This window comes from Myiozetetes cayanensis, unplaced genomic scaffold, assembly GCF_022539395.1.
Source record: "Myiozetetes cayanensis isolate MyiCay16 unplaced genomic scaffold, myiCay2020 scf15, whole genome shotgun sequence".
Classification (NCBI taxonomy): Eukaryota; Metazoa; Chordata; class Aves; order Passeriformes; family Tyrannidae; genus Myiozetetes; species Myiozetetes cayanensis.
This window is the reverse complement of record NW_026087159.1, coordinates 13,513,133-13,527,750: the sequence shown is the minus strand read 5'-3', so window position 1 is coordinate 13,527,750 and position 14,618 is coordinate 13,513,133. Positions and strand designations below refer to the sequence as shown.

At 47.0% G+C, this 14,618-nt stretch overlaps 1 protein-coding gene across 1 annotated transcript; it reads right to left on the bottom strand.

Annotated features, from left to right (window-relative positions):
* Nucleotides 1–3,277: 3,277 nt before the first annotated feature.
* On the bottom strand, nt 3,278–14,514 carry LOC126637452 (interleukin-13 receptor subunit alpha-2-like). The gene is made up of 9 exons (XM_050310725.1): nt 14,291–14,514; nt 11,151–11,302; nt 9,117–9,270; nt 8,471–8,591; nt 6,936–7,120; nt 5,699–5,856; nt 4,763–4,907; nt 4,296–4,398; nt 3,278–3,631 (listed from the first exon to the last, which is right to left on the bottom strand). The coding sequence occupies exons 1-9, from the start codon at nt 14,370–14,372 to the stop codon at nt 3,589–3,591; spliced, it is 1,143 nt and encodes a 380-aa protein (XP_050166682.1). The 5' UTR covers nt 14,373–14,514; the 3' UTR covers nt 3,278–3,588.
* Nucleotides 14,515–14,618: the final 104 nt, after the last annotated feature.

The window sequence follows — 14,618 nt, the reverse complement described above, 5'->3', positions numbered from 1 at the left end:
TGGGACATATTTCCAGTTCAGCAGTTAAGAGCTGGAACACCATCATATAAAAGGTAAGGACTATTCTTTTGTGGGCTTCATATATCAGGTGGGGACCTCTTGGTGGCACACCAGCCCTGGCTCTGCGGTCAGACACTGTCAGGGTGCAGGAGCTGGTGCCAGTGTGAGGCAGGGCACACAGCAGGGCACAGCCCTGCTCAGCTGGGCCTCCAGTTTGAGCTGGTGTGATATTTCTAGGGGTGCTCAGTGGCATCAGCGTGGTGGGGAAGGGCAGGGGCTGTTTTTGGCTGGCACATGCCCTGGTTGACACAGCTCTGGCCAGAGGAGCAGCGCTGGGCCATGGTCACGATGGCACGAGGCACAAGGTGATGTTACCTGGCAATCAGCCCAGAGCTGAATGAGGCAACAAAGGAGTGACACTTCTCCACTTAACAGTACAAAAGGAACAAGACTCCTCTTTCTTACAGTGACAGAGCCATTATCCCCTCTGTTTTACTTTCATGCACTGAATGCTGAGCTCTGGCGGCACCGATGCTGCACCTGCTTTCCTCCTGCTCTGCGTCCAAGCACAGATGCTGACACCCAGTGGCCATGGAGCTACAGGAGCCTGTAAATTCCGAGACAGAAAATATCAGCAGAGATGCCCCAACCGATGAGATACGACTTCTACCTTTCGATTTCCTTGAGCACAAGAGGAGTAAAGAGTTCCTGGGGGATCACAGAACAGGTGAGGCTGGAAGGGAACGCTGGAGCTCATCTAGTCCAGCCTCCCTGCTCAAGCAGGGTCCCCAGGCACACATCACCCAGGATTGTGCCAGATGGATTTGCACATCTCCAGAGGAGACTCCACAACCTCTCTGGGCAGCCTGTTCCAGTGCTCTGACACCCTCACAGTAAAGCAATTCCTCCTCAAGTTCAGGTGGAACTTCCTGTGTTCCTGTGCTCATATAAAGAAGGTGCCAGCCTTGCTTTGTGTCTTCCAGCCATCAGCAGGTTCTAGTGGTTGAAACACTTGTATTCAGAGGCCAGTCAGAAAAATAAAAAATGCGAGGATGGGTATGAGGAAACAGAAGGTAAACTAGTTTTCAAATTATTCTCTTGCTGGCATCTTGAAAATATATCTCAGTGAGAGAATGAGGATGATTTTTGAGTTCAGAGACCTTGGCATTCATCTTCCCTGTTTTGCTACTTCCCAAAAGCAGTTAGACTATGACAGACTAAATTGATTTTGCATTTCCCTCCAGCATGGACAGGATTGTGCTTTCATATGTTTGACAAGTATTGACATTCTCTGGGGTCAAAAAAGCTCTATAGGAAAAGTTTCTTTTATTCTTCAGCAAATGGCTCTAAGACTTTATCAGTCCCAGACAGAAAGAAGACCCTAAACTCAAGGGTATGCAAAGACAAAGACATGCCCCACCAGACATGTGGAGCTCAGATGGTAACAAAATGTGGAATCCAGGCATGAGCTGGGAACAATAAGAGCAGAGCATGGCAAAGGGGGGATTTTAAAAGGGCTTCGCTAAAAATATTAATTATGGACTAAAGCAAATGAACTAAAACACTGTAATGAGACTGCTGTGTGAGAAATACATAATCAGTGTTAATACTATAAACACAGGGGGGAAAAAACCCGTACTATGGAAATTCTAGTGAGGCTCAGGATGTTAGGAAGGCTGTTGGACATCTTTTAGGACTAAATTTTGCAGATGCTGCAAACATGATGCTGTGAGAAAGCAAGTGGGGGGTGTTTTACTGCTGTTCTAGTGAGGAGTGAGTTTGGGGAGCAGGGAGCCCTGCACCAGGGCCAAGCCCAGCTTTCCTCACCTAAACACCCCAGTAAAGCTGCGGCGTACGGATACCATACGCAGATGTACTTAATTTATCACTCTGTTACTAGGCAGGTTTCTAGGCAGCCTTCAGCCTAACTTTTGTATTTTGTGGTTACTGAAATAGCTCTGATCTTCTTTGAGGTGAGTTCTAGCTGTGGAGGGACAACATCCATTCCTTCGTCATCTCTCACTTGCACCTCTGAGCTTTAATTTTTCCCTTCTTACATATTTTTTGGGCAAATTGGACTAGGAACTGTAACCCAGCTTAAACCCTCTCTCTTATTGTTCCTTTCACCTTCTTTGTTAAATCAGTAAATGCTTTGCAAGTCCAACTCCCTTCTCCAGTTCTAGTGGGCTGCATTCATCAAGGTAAAACACAGTATTCCAGTGCCCAGTGCATGCTCATGGGTGTTTTTACAAGTAAAACCATCCTATGCTGGCTGGCCAGGAGCCCCAAGAAAGGCAGAGGTCATGTCTCAATGGAATTGCAACAACCCTAGAGCTTCATTTCTGCTCCAGTCTATGCCTAGAACTTTTTAAATTATTATTTATTGGTTCTTTCCTTTTTTGGTTGCTCCCAAAATGACTCTGGGCTGTTTCCCACTTAGCAGTGGAAGCAGCTGATAGTGATTGGATAATTTTGCAGCTGGATGTGTAAGGCAGCACTTGCTGTGTTGTCCTGTGCCTGATTGGATTAGTGTGGCTCTTTACGTAGCTGATTGACGCAAACTTGATTTTCTCTCTGAGCTTCCACTGTTCATTACAAATTCCCATTTTGAATAAATGCTTCTGCAAGAAAATAGGTTTTCTGGGGTTTTTCAGATGAAATAAGGGCACACAAAACCTCTGTGTTCGTCTTGGTAAGCTCTTCAACCGAAAATCCCGGAATGGGCTTGGAGAAGAGTGTCTCATCTAGTGACAATTTTTTTTTCCTGTCATCATCATAGGGAATGTTTCCTTAAAAATCAGTCAGCAATTTCATCAGCTGAAATTGTTGAGAATTTACATGGTGTTGAGAAACACCTTGGTTGCTTCATTGAATTCTGGTGCCAATGCCCCCTTTCTAGAGAAGTTTCCACAGTGCATTTGCTGGAATAACCCTCACTTGTTCTGAAGCATCTGTCCTTTGCAGTAGCTGTGATCATGCCTTTTTATAGCAGAAGTTCCTCTCAAGGCCTCCCCACTTCAGCTTTCCAGCAGATAAGGCGTATCAGCTGATGAAATAAATATCTCAAGTAGCTCACGTTCAGAATTCAGATGTTCTCAGCAGGGCTCAACCCAATTTGGGACTAGGAAGATGTGGTGAGAGCAAGGTGGGTACAGTGGTTAGGTGCAGGTGTTTGCATACATATAGCATGGTGTGTGGGTTGCTGCCCTTCAGGGTGTGTGCTGGTGACAGATTTTCTAAAGTCCTTACAAAAGAAAATAACCCAAACAAACCCACAGAACAATGTGTTATCTTTATTCACGGCAGTTTCCACTGCCTCCTTTCTCTCCCTTGTGGGGTTATCAGACACAGCTTGCCTCAAGAGTCAGCTTAAAACCCTTCCAGTTTTCCTGCAGGGCCAGTTTAAAACTCCTCCAGTTTCCCTGGGTCCGTTAAGGACTTGAATTGCAACAACCGGCTTCACAAGCGGCAGCAGGTAGGGAAGGACCCTGAGGGCTGTGGAAAGCTCAGGGGCTTCTCAGCTGCCCTTGGGATGATGTTCCAGGAGCAATCCATCAAACACAAGCGGTACAGCAGTCGCAAGCAGAGTCAGCATCCCACAGCCGCCTGCGATGGCTTCCCTGCTGGGGATCTGAAACGGTCACCGATATAGAAATAAATACATGGCACGTTAGAAAACCTGCCCACTTGCTTACATTATATGGCCAAAAGGAAAAGATAATAGTCGTCAGTCCCAGGGGATCAGTTCTCTTTAAGTGGCCCCTCAGACCTGAAGAAAGTATCCAGGAGCAATACTTTGGATACAGGCAAATTCATCCACTGCATCCGCTTTCCCCGTGTGCCGTCACTGACGTGAATGCACACAGCTGGGATGGGAGTGCACACAGAATGAGGCTTTAGCCACTAAAATGGCACTTCTCTAACACAGCTAGTACAAATCTCTGCTCTTGAGTGGTTTGGGGCATGGTAATGCCTTTATTTATGCTGCTGTGCATGCAAGTAACTGCTGCATTTAACGGAAGCAGTTGGGGCTCCTCCGAGCAGGATTTGAGTCTTTGCTGTGAGTTTATGGGTTGCTGTAGAGGCATTTCATATCAGAAACAGACACACTGAGGAAGGTTGTTTACTGAAAATAAACTATTATTTGGTGTCCAGTCTTACAGCATCTATTAATGTTTGGCCCTTAGGTATTTAATATGTTGTTTCATTTATAACTGTAGTTATAAATAGTTCTAGACACTAAAAAAAAAAAAAAAGCACATTGCTTGGAGTGGAGTGGCTGCCTTGGTGCTTACCTTTTCTTGCACTGGCCAATCAACATAAATATTATGAAGCTACATGACAAACTCAGAATGATTGGAATGAGGATAAATAGCTGCTTGTCCTCTTTTCTGTACACTGCAAAGATAAATGACAGCAAATAAGGAAATGCTAGAATGGATTATATTACCTCTTACAAAGCTTGGGCTCAGATGCAAACTCACTGGGTCCACATTTGTTACCCTGTGCGTTGTTATTGATTGATTTATTGATTGATTGATTGATTGCAGATATATACCAGGTATATAGTACTGTATAGGGTAACATACTCCTTCAAGGAGATGTAGGAATGGCTGTGCTGGAGCAGGCTGAGGGTGTAACTAAGCCAGCATCCCCCCTGCAGTGCTGGACACCAGCAGATACCCAGGGCAGTCATCAGCACCTGGTCCCAAACAGGCTTTATAAAGGATGCAAAGGAAACACTTTACTTTGGGTTCCATACCAGAGAAACACTCCTGGGTCCATTCGCTCCAAAAGCCCTGGTCAGCACAAAAAATGTTTGTTCTGCCCCTGACACGAACACAGGAAATGTGGCTTTGATTTGCTCGGGGAATTGTGCAAGCAGTCTCCATTTGGGTCGACACAGGCTGAGAAACAAAGCACAGAGAAAAATGTCAAGGAATTACGTGCCACCACCAGAAGCTCTCTGCCATGACTTGATGTTCCTGAACATACTGTCCAGGCTCTGCAAATCCTTGGATTATGTTTTGGCAGTTTTAAATGATTTTGTAATGGTTTTGGACCAGCTATTGCCAATAAGATGATAATGAAGATAAATCTGTTGAAAACTCTTTCTGGGGATGCCATCATGTATGTTACCATTTACACCTGTTAATTTAGGGAACCTTTCTTTTAATTACCCAAGAAAACTCATATGTAGAATATGGCAATTAATGAAAAAATATCCCTCAGTTGTCCCCTAGGATTAATCAGCCCTTTTCATTTTTGCTGTCCATACTGCACCTGGATACACACAAATCAAAACCACCATGCATAAAAGATACGTTCTGTCCCAGGTCACTTCTTCTGAGAGACTAAAATTACAGTTTTATTGGACCAAGCTGTGCCATGACATTCAGGGGAACAAACCGCAACAGCCTTTTAAATTTCCCTGATGACAGCTTCCTGAGGTAACAGGCGGGAGATCTGAGGAAGTGCTCTCTGGGAGACTCCTGCTGGGATCTCCTGCTGCTAAAGCAAACGCTGCAGCTGGAGGTCAGGGGGGGTTAAGTAGGAACATGTGCAGTGGAGCAGCCGGTCAGGGCGTCCCAGCCGGCACCTCCTCGCGGTCTGTGAGCAGGGCAGACAACGCGCTGTCCACAGCCTGGTGCTCCCCCAGCCCTGCCCCTCCCCGTGGCACACCCTGTGTTGTCCCTACCGCCCAGGCAGCCTTGGCCTCCCCCAGATCTTCTGCCATCTCGACCTCGTACTCCAGGCACTGTGGCGGGGTTTGGCCGCCCGGCGGCCTCCACGCCACGTGGAGCTCCTCGGCCGCAGACATGGACACCACCAGCTGCCTCGGGGGCGAGGGCTTTGCTGGAGAGGGGATGAAAAGAGAGAGAATGTCAAGAAGTGGCTCTCAGACAGCTCCCGGTGGAAAGGTTTCGGTTAATCACCACCAGCCTCCGTCCCTTTTCCACGCTGATGGGATTTCTGACCTGCCTTTGCCCTCAGCCACGGTGCTGGAGGAGCAGGATGTCACAGAGGCTGGAGGCTGTGTTATTTATTTTAACCTGGCACACAGGCTGGACTAGGTCCTTGTTCTGGGCTGCGGTGCAGCGGTTTTGAAACACTGGGGTGTGAGGACTGTGCTTGGCATGTCCCCCTCACACTGCAGCCAGCCAGCCCTCCCTCGGCCTTGGCCCCGGCAGTGAGACACCACAGCAGTGTCAGCCCGACACTCTCTGAATCCCAGGGAAGACTGGTTTATGTCAGATGCCCAAAGCCATGTATGAAGCACATGGCAGGACTAATTGATTTCAGAAATCCTGTTCATTAGCCCATGGCTTAGCTGGAGGACTAGCTCTTTATCTCTCTGGCATGTGGGTGATTGCATCAACCCATAATAAGAACTAAGTACATGTAGTGTTTGCACATCATGCTGTGCTTTGCTTCCTTTCCCTGTTGCTGGTGGGTTTGAGATCCACCTTTGCTCTGACAGACCCCATCACACCTTGCACTCAGTTCTTCCCAGTCCTTAACTTGGTCTGAACAGCAACCCCTAAAGAGTTCTCCTGTTCTTGCAAAGGAGCAGAGCAGTTGTTCCAATTCCGGCAGGATTAAACAAAGGTATTTCTTTGGCAGTGCTGCTAGAGCTGAAAACCCCATAGCTGCTCTGTCATCTGCCCAGCAGGCCATTTATGTCCCCAGCTGTCCAGCACTTGAAGGGACCCTTTGACCCTCCAGGGTGTGTGCTGAGTGGTGTTGCTCACCTGCAAACACTCCTGGAAACTGAAGTCCTGTGTGGCACGTGCCACAGCCCCTTCTCTGGGGGCAAATCCACCCAGACACATTCCAGCCACCTGTCTAAATCTGTTTGAGCCCCCTCATGCAAGATGTGAGCCTCGGGTGAGTGGTGGCCGTGTGGGTCCCCAGAGCCCTGCTGCTTTCGTTACCCAGGTTGTGAAGGCGAAGGGTGGTGTACAGTGGCCGTAGCAGGGTGGCTGCTGCTGAGCCATTGACACAAACGTTGAGATCCTGGTACTCTGCCTGGCTCAGGTTTTGCAGGGTGCAGCCCACGTTCAGGCCGTGATCCTGGATGTAGTGATCACACTGTGCTGCCTGGCCCAGCCCCTCGTACCTAGCAGTGTACAGGAAAACAGAAAGTAACCAAAACAAGGGCCTTTTTTTATTATTATTTTCTTTTTTTTAAGATTGGACCTAAGACTCAAGCACTGCCCTTTGCAGCCTGTCTAAAGCACAGTGTCGTGCATCGGTCACCTGGACTCCTGCTATGGAAAAAGTATGGGGAGGAGAAAAAACCAAATTAACATGCATAGATGGCTCCCCAGGCTGGTTTGTAGGGTGTGTCCATCTCTCCCCTCTCCCACTGCTGGAGACTTTACGAGGTGCCACAGCGTGACTGGAGCTGGGGAAGGATTTGGCCCCTACTCATGGAGACAGCCATCCTCCTGTAGGCACCATCAGCCACTGACTCTGGTCAGAAGGGTCCCCTGCTAAGCCAAAATGCACTAGTACTATAAAAATTAGCTCACAGGGATCAAGGGATGCCGTGGTTCCCACCCAGTCTTATTCTACAATGGGACCCAGATCCAGATGTCTGGTTTTGTTACAGGCGATTAAATAAAGGTTGAGGGGGTTTGTGTTTGTTTGTTTTCCTTTCAGGCATTAATCATGAATTTCCATGGTTGCCTTCAAGTAGACCTTTGCAGTTAGCAAAATGTTTTTAAGTCATTGCTTCTGCTTTGAAGACTATTTCCAACAGCTACATGGAAACTCTTTTCAAAATGCAGCTATGCTTTTCTACACATAGCCCAGTGACATGAAACCCAGACTAACTAGTCATCCTTTCCATAGTATCATAGCAATTCAAGAACCCAGACCACTAATTCTAGCCACGTTCTTCCTGTAGAACAGAATTTAGGCAGCAGTTTAAAAGAAACAGCTGAGAAACATGCCTTTTTATTGCCTTTCAGCAGCATGTTTGCCTCTATGAGATGTGCTATGAAAATATACTTGAAGACTAAAACTCTCAGTGGCCAAGAAGTCCCACTCTTTTTCTGGGGTTCCCTGAAGCTTGGCAAGCTCATGCTGAATCCTGTCCTGTAGAGATACATGCGCTGGGACCATGGGAAATGTGCAGTTAGAACAATGTTAAGCAAAGGGAAAGCACAAGACTTTGTGGGAGACAACATGAAGAAAGAGGCACTCCATGGGGGTGAGTAAAAGGAAAGGAGGAAATGACCTGGCAAAGGTCAGAGCACGAGCCTGATTTCAAGAAAGCAAGCAGGGCTTTAGTGCATTCCCTTGCCAGAAGGCACGTGCTGCTTGGGACATTATTTCAGCTCGTTCTGGGAGGATTGGGCAATAGTATTGCCAGCCATAAAAGGATATTTACTGTGGCATTTTAGTACCCTGAGAGCTTCACTGGATTGCTGCCTGGGCGTTTTTCTATCTTGCTGATACGTACCAATAATATAACCAATAATGTGCTCCATGAGGAGGCAGGAGACCTGGCTGCCACGTGCACTTGAGGTATTCCCAGTCGTGATAGATGCAGTGGAAATTCTGGACCTGTGATTCCAGTTTTCCTGTGGAATGAGAAGGAAATAATGTACCAGTTATTCAGCAATTTACCAGTCAGGCCAAGCAGAAATACCATTTTATTCCTTCGAACAATTGTGTGCTACAGCTGAAAGAGAGAAAAGGAAAAGATAGGAAAAGAAAGCAAATGAAAGGAAAAGGAAGCAAAAGAAAGGAAAAGAAAGCAAAAGAAGGCCAGTCAGCATTATTAGGTAATTTCACCGCCAAGTGCTCTCTTTCTTATAAAGGCCAGTTCATCTTTGAGCAGAAAGATGCTTAACTGACCTTTTTATTCAGCAGTGGAGCTCTTGCAGGGCAAATGAGCAGAGCTGGGGTGCAGGCAGAGGGAAATGAGCCCCAGGTACCCAGTAACCACAACCACAGCCACTGGAAGCAGAGATGCTCTGGTGTCTTACACCTCAATAAGCCCTGCAAAGTCTTTCTCACCCAGGAACCCTCAGGCCAGCATTGGTTCATGCAACAGGCTCATGCAAAGCACAGAACTGCAGCAGGTGCCACAGGCTGCTCCTAACCTTGCAGTGGGACCTGAAAGGTAGCGTAAATCCAGTCACTTTGCAGCTCCACGCCATTGGTGCACTGTCCTTCGAGCAGGGTCTGCACCTTCACTTCAGCAGTCCTGCTGAGGTCAAATCCAGCTCTGAATTTTAGCTTCCTAGTAAAAATAACCTGGTTGAAAGACAGACTTTTTAAGCACCTCTTCGGTTGCTAAGTGGGCTGCAGAATTAGCTCCCCTTGCTCTCGCTCCAGCTGCAAGTAGGCTCCTTTGTGTGCTCCAATGTCTCTCTACATTTCTGAGTTGTTTCACTTGCCCGGGGCTTCTCCAGCGCTGTTGTAGTGCCTGCTGTGCCCGGCCTTGCTGGCTTTCAGTGCCTCCACCCACAGGACACCAGACACGACACGACAGCACAGGCTGTTTAAAGGGATCCCCAGCAGCGAGGAGCACTGGGGACGATCTGCTGAGGACATCCGTGCTAATCCAGATAAAAAGCTTTTGTTCATGACGTGAGATAATTAGGAACAGAAGGAACAATGCGTCTTGTAGTGGCTGTTTCCTGTGGAAAGCATGAACACACCCTGCAAAGATGGGCCAGCAGCCAGGCACTGCAGCACGGGCTCACCACTGAGTACCACTGGGTTTGTCTTTTGGGGGACCTTTTGAGCATCTCCTCTGAAGGTTTTTCTTTTTTTCTTTTTTTTTTCCCCCTCAGCTTACTCCCCTTTACTTTATTCAAGGGAAACTAAGTTGACAAGGGTGTCCAATGCATTTTTTTCGGGCTGACTCTTCTTCTTGACCTCATCTGGGGTCAAGGTTTTGGAAAGGTTCCAGAGGTGATCTGCTTTGCATGAGACACTTTCATAACTTGTGATTTTGGGAATTCTGACATGCTTTTTGGAACTGGAATGTTTTTCTTCTACATTTCAGTTCCATTCATCCTAGAAGAATCTGCACAGTGCTGCACATCTTTGGAGTGTGAGGTGCATCATGACCAATGTCAGGGTGAAGAGCATCTTTCTGTGCCCTTGCAACTGCAACCCATAACTGACACAGGATTTTCCACCTCTGCAGGCTCCCATGGGATGTCTGGGCCAAAACCCTTTTCTGTGGTAGCCAAACACAGCCTGGCAGCCTTGGCTTTGCTGCCTTGGGCAGATGAAGCAGATGTTCATGCAGGACATGCAGAAACCATTCCAGCAAGAAGCTGTGCTCCACAGCTCTGCTGAGCCCACTGGCTGCTCCTCTCTCTGCCTGGTCTCTTGAGCTGGTGAGCTCTCTAACACTTCTGCTTTAGGACTGTGCAAAAAAATCCCTCTTCCTTTCAGGATACCAATCTTTGTTTTGGGTTCTTGGGGCACATCCTCAGCATATTTTTCATGTGTTCCTCAGTACCTTGTGCCAAGCAAACAGCCTCCTGCTGGGTTTCTCCTCTCTCCACTCCGTTTACCTTCCTAACCCTGCAGCAGCTTTCATCTTCTAAGCACTCCCAAAATACATTCCTACAACCCTTCCTGTGCTGTGCCTGCCTGCCATTGCCCTACTGCACATCAGCGTGAGAAGACTGACAATTTTATCATAGAGCTGAGTTAGAGTCAGCTGTATCTAAAAGACAAAAGTAAATGGGGTAAAGGGAATGTTAAAACATCAGGATAATTAATGAAACTTAACTTTTATTTATTCACCACTTTGCATCCCTAAGGATCTGTTGACACTGGGTTTCAGTTCCAGTCCTGTAAGGATGTTGTAGAAAGTGTAATGTCTTTTACAATGAAGAATGATACTTGATGTTATTGGATTGCTTTGGGCAGCAAGCACCACCCTCCCCCTTCTGACAGAAATAACCCCTTGCCTGGATGCTGCTGCTGTTACACATCAAAACACATCCCCATTCGGCAAAAGATCCAAACCACTGGAAGAGTCTGGCCTTTTCGTGGAAAGCTGGAACAACTTTGGGACCACTCCCCCTCGAAAGGCAAACATAAACCTGTGCAGGAACTGAAGGCAGAACAACAGGGTGGATTTAGGAGGATTAACTCTTGCTCTGCCTTACCTTCCAGTCTGTATCCCCAGTGTTGCGATACTCAAACTTGTATTTCACTGTGCAGTCACGGAAGGTCTGTGCGTCGGGTGGAGGTTTCCACTCTATATCAAGAGAACCTAAAAGTCCAGGGTCAGTGATCTGAAGGTCTCGTGGGGGAGTAACTACATTAAAAAAAAAAGAAAAGCAGAGGGTAAACAGAGTGTCAGAGGAAAGAAAAAACAAACAAAAGAACAGTAGCGAAATTTGATGATATGACAAAATCAGCTGCTGGATGTGGAGGGAAGTGCTGCTGGTCCAGGTCCAGTCCTGGCTATTTAATAGCCTGTTCTCCACAAACATGCACAAGCTCTGCTCCTGCCCACCCCCCAAAAACCAGTTTTTGCTGATGCTCCGAGGAAACACTGAAGGACCATTTAAAAGGCCCGCAGAATGCCACTTCTTTGACATTCTTTTTCAAGATGCCTTAAGCAAAGCAACTGTCCTTGGATGACCTTTCATGTCCTAAACTTGCATACCTTCAGCTCATAATATTTACCAACTTTCAGGACAAACATCTCTGCAAACATTGTGTTCAGCACATGCACCAACACAGGATGACAGATCACAGCATGTTGTCAGGGAGATTTGTATCCTTTAACCAGAACAGACACAAATCATCCATACTGCTTTATATATATATATTATATTCAAGTATATTAAAGATTAACCAGGGGGAGAAAAAAAACAGTGGGGAAAAAAGGCAAAAAGTCAGAAAATTAAAATTCTTATTTTGGACGTGTATCAGCTATGCAAAAATGTGCCTTTACAGTCAATCTGGCTTTTACCAAGGTATTGTAGGGTGCTGCTGTATGCTACTAAATCAGTGTGTATTATGGATGAATTCCACACTAGGGCAGTTCCAGCTCTGTGTGGAGCTGTCATTCATATGACAGCAGCTGTTTGGCTACTCAGTTTTATTAGCTCAAACAAAGTCAAATTTTGTAACATCTAAGGTCATTTTTCTCTACTGTCTATAGGTGAGATTATCCATCTGGTTTCTACCTCTCTGCTGCATGATACACCTTATTTTAAAGTGATTTGGAGCCCATCTCCTGGCAGTGTCAGTCCAGCATTGCCACCGCTTCTCTGTTTGACTCTGGCCTCCAGGTGGTCACTGGCTCCTCTGACACCTTTTTTATGTCTTCATCAGGATTTACACCATTTTTTCCTTTTTTTCCCCTATAAATCCACTGTGAAACAGACCCTGAGAATATTTTTCAGTGGAAGATGGTGACATAAATCAAACTTTAGTGTGCTCCTTGGAAAGTTTGCAGGGTACAGCGCTGGAGGGTTTGTTTCTTCTGTGGAAATTCTCCGAAATGAAACACACTCCAGGCAGCAGTTTTAAGATCCCACTTTTCCCAGCATGTAGAGCTCCATGGGAGATTTGTTATTACATGAGATGTCAAAGCAGGAGATCGTGGCAGTGTATTCAGGATGATGCTGGAGCAGGGAACAATAGACTGTAATGATTCAGAGAAAAATTTGGTTTTATGTATTTTTCTGGATAACAAGAACTCTCCCCTCCCACCAGCTGTGAGTCCTGGGTTCCAAGGTGGGCAGTGGACTTGCTCCTTTACCAGGAGCTTCCACACCTACTGTCAGGGCTGTGAGCTGGGCTCTCCCCTGCCTGGGAAGCTCCTCCTGAGTGGATAAATTGCAACAATGCAAACAAGGAAGCAAAAAAAAAGCTAGAAGCCTTTCTCATGAGTCTGGTGATGAGCTGTCAAGAGAGGATTAGATGGGTCGAAACTGGAACTTCTGACTGGAAATGATGTTGCTCTGAAATTCATTCGCATCCTGAGCTTGAACAAAACAGCTGCATTTTCCCAAAACAATTGCTATTGTAAACAGCAATTCTTACAAAATAAATTTTGACTGGATTTCAAAGGGACCAAAAAAGCTTCCTTTTGGGGTGTGGCTTGCATTCTGGAATCTGATTGGTTTTTTAAATGTCAGCACTGCCTCTTGCAGTTTCTCATTCTCACAACAATACATTACATTGCCAGTCTCACTCACATCATTCATACAGGACACAGGACTAGAAATACTCTTTTCCATTATCCAGTCTTGAAGGAAAGCTGCTCCTGAATGCTTCTTGAAAAAAAAAAAAAAAACCAACAAATTAGCAACTTGTTCTTCCTGACGCTTGTGCTGGTGAGTCAGGTAAGGGATGTGCTGGCAAGACAATCACAGCCCTCCTGGCTGCTGGGCACACTCCTGCCAACATCACTGCTTTGGTGACAAGCCCCTGCTGGTCCCCAGCTGCCTCCCACCACTCTGCTCCACGCCGTGCCACGTCCGAGGTGGTGCAAGCAGCAGGAGGGTTCGCAATTTTCCACCTATTTTGCCAGTGGGAAAGTGGCAGCCTGTCAGGTGCCCCCCTCATATGTCCCTGCTGTGTGTCTGCACTTCTCTGCACTGCTCACAGAGGTTGCAGGCGACTCTCATGTTTTCAGAATCCCATTTTAAAGGCAGAGTGCTTTGCTCAGCGTGGAATGTTTGCCGGCAGCTTTCTGTGCAGGGAGTCTCTCAGTGGCCTCCTGGACAAGTTTTTTTATCTCTGCATCTTGTGCTGGTTGTGCCAGGGAGGGTCAGACCTGCTCACCATCCCTCTGGAGAGGTAAAGCTTTTGGGTGCCAAGTCCCAGCTACCAGAGGCCAAAAGAGCTGGGGCTGGCAGGTGCAGCAAAGAGGTGCTCGAGGGCTTGAAGCAAAAAGGGTGCTTGAAGTGCCATTGCCACGGATGACAGCTTGCATAGCAATATTTTTTTAGAAGAAATTATTATTCTCCAGGTATGATTAAGCCTTGTGCTTTTTTCACCTAGTGCAGTCTGCCCTGCTTTGGACCACGCTCAGGAGCACTGATGTACCCGAGTAGTATTTCTATTTGATATCCCTGCATCAAACAATATATTCTCTGTGTCACCAAAGGCAGTTTCTGCTCCTTTCAAATTCACTCAGAGAAATATCCACTAAACACACAAAAGACGTTTAGGCAACGGACTGCAAGGTTTATAAATCAGCCACTCACTGCAAAACACACACACATAACAAACACACACACGAGCAGCTTTGGTTGAAGCACTGAAAGAGCACGCTGGGTTTTACCTGAGGTGTGGGAGGAGGAGGAGGCCACCACGCAGCCCCACAGCAGCATCACGGAGAGAGTGCAGAGCCTCTGGGGAGCCATCTGGAGGCAGGAGCTCAGGGCTTGTGCCGGAGCCGGGCCGGTCCTGCAGCACGTGTGCGAGGGGGCTGGAGAAACAAAGCGCAGTTCAAAGGCTTCAGCGCATCCCTGGAGCCCCGGTATTCCCTCTGCAGGCTGAGCACTGACAGCAAGCGCCTTTTCACTCGTTTACCAAGTCGGATTAATCATTTCCCAGGGGACTTTTTATTTGTAACTTTTTGCTGATGGCAACACATGGATGACTTTGGC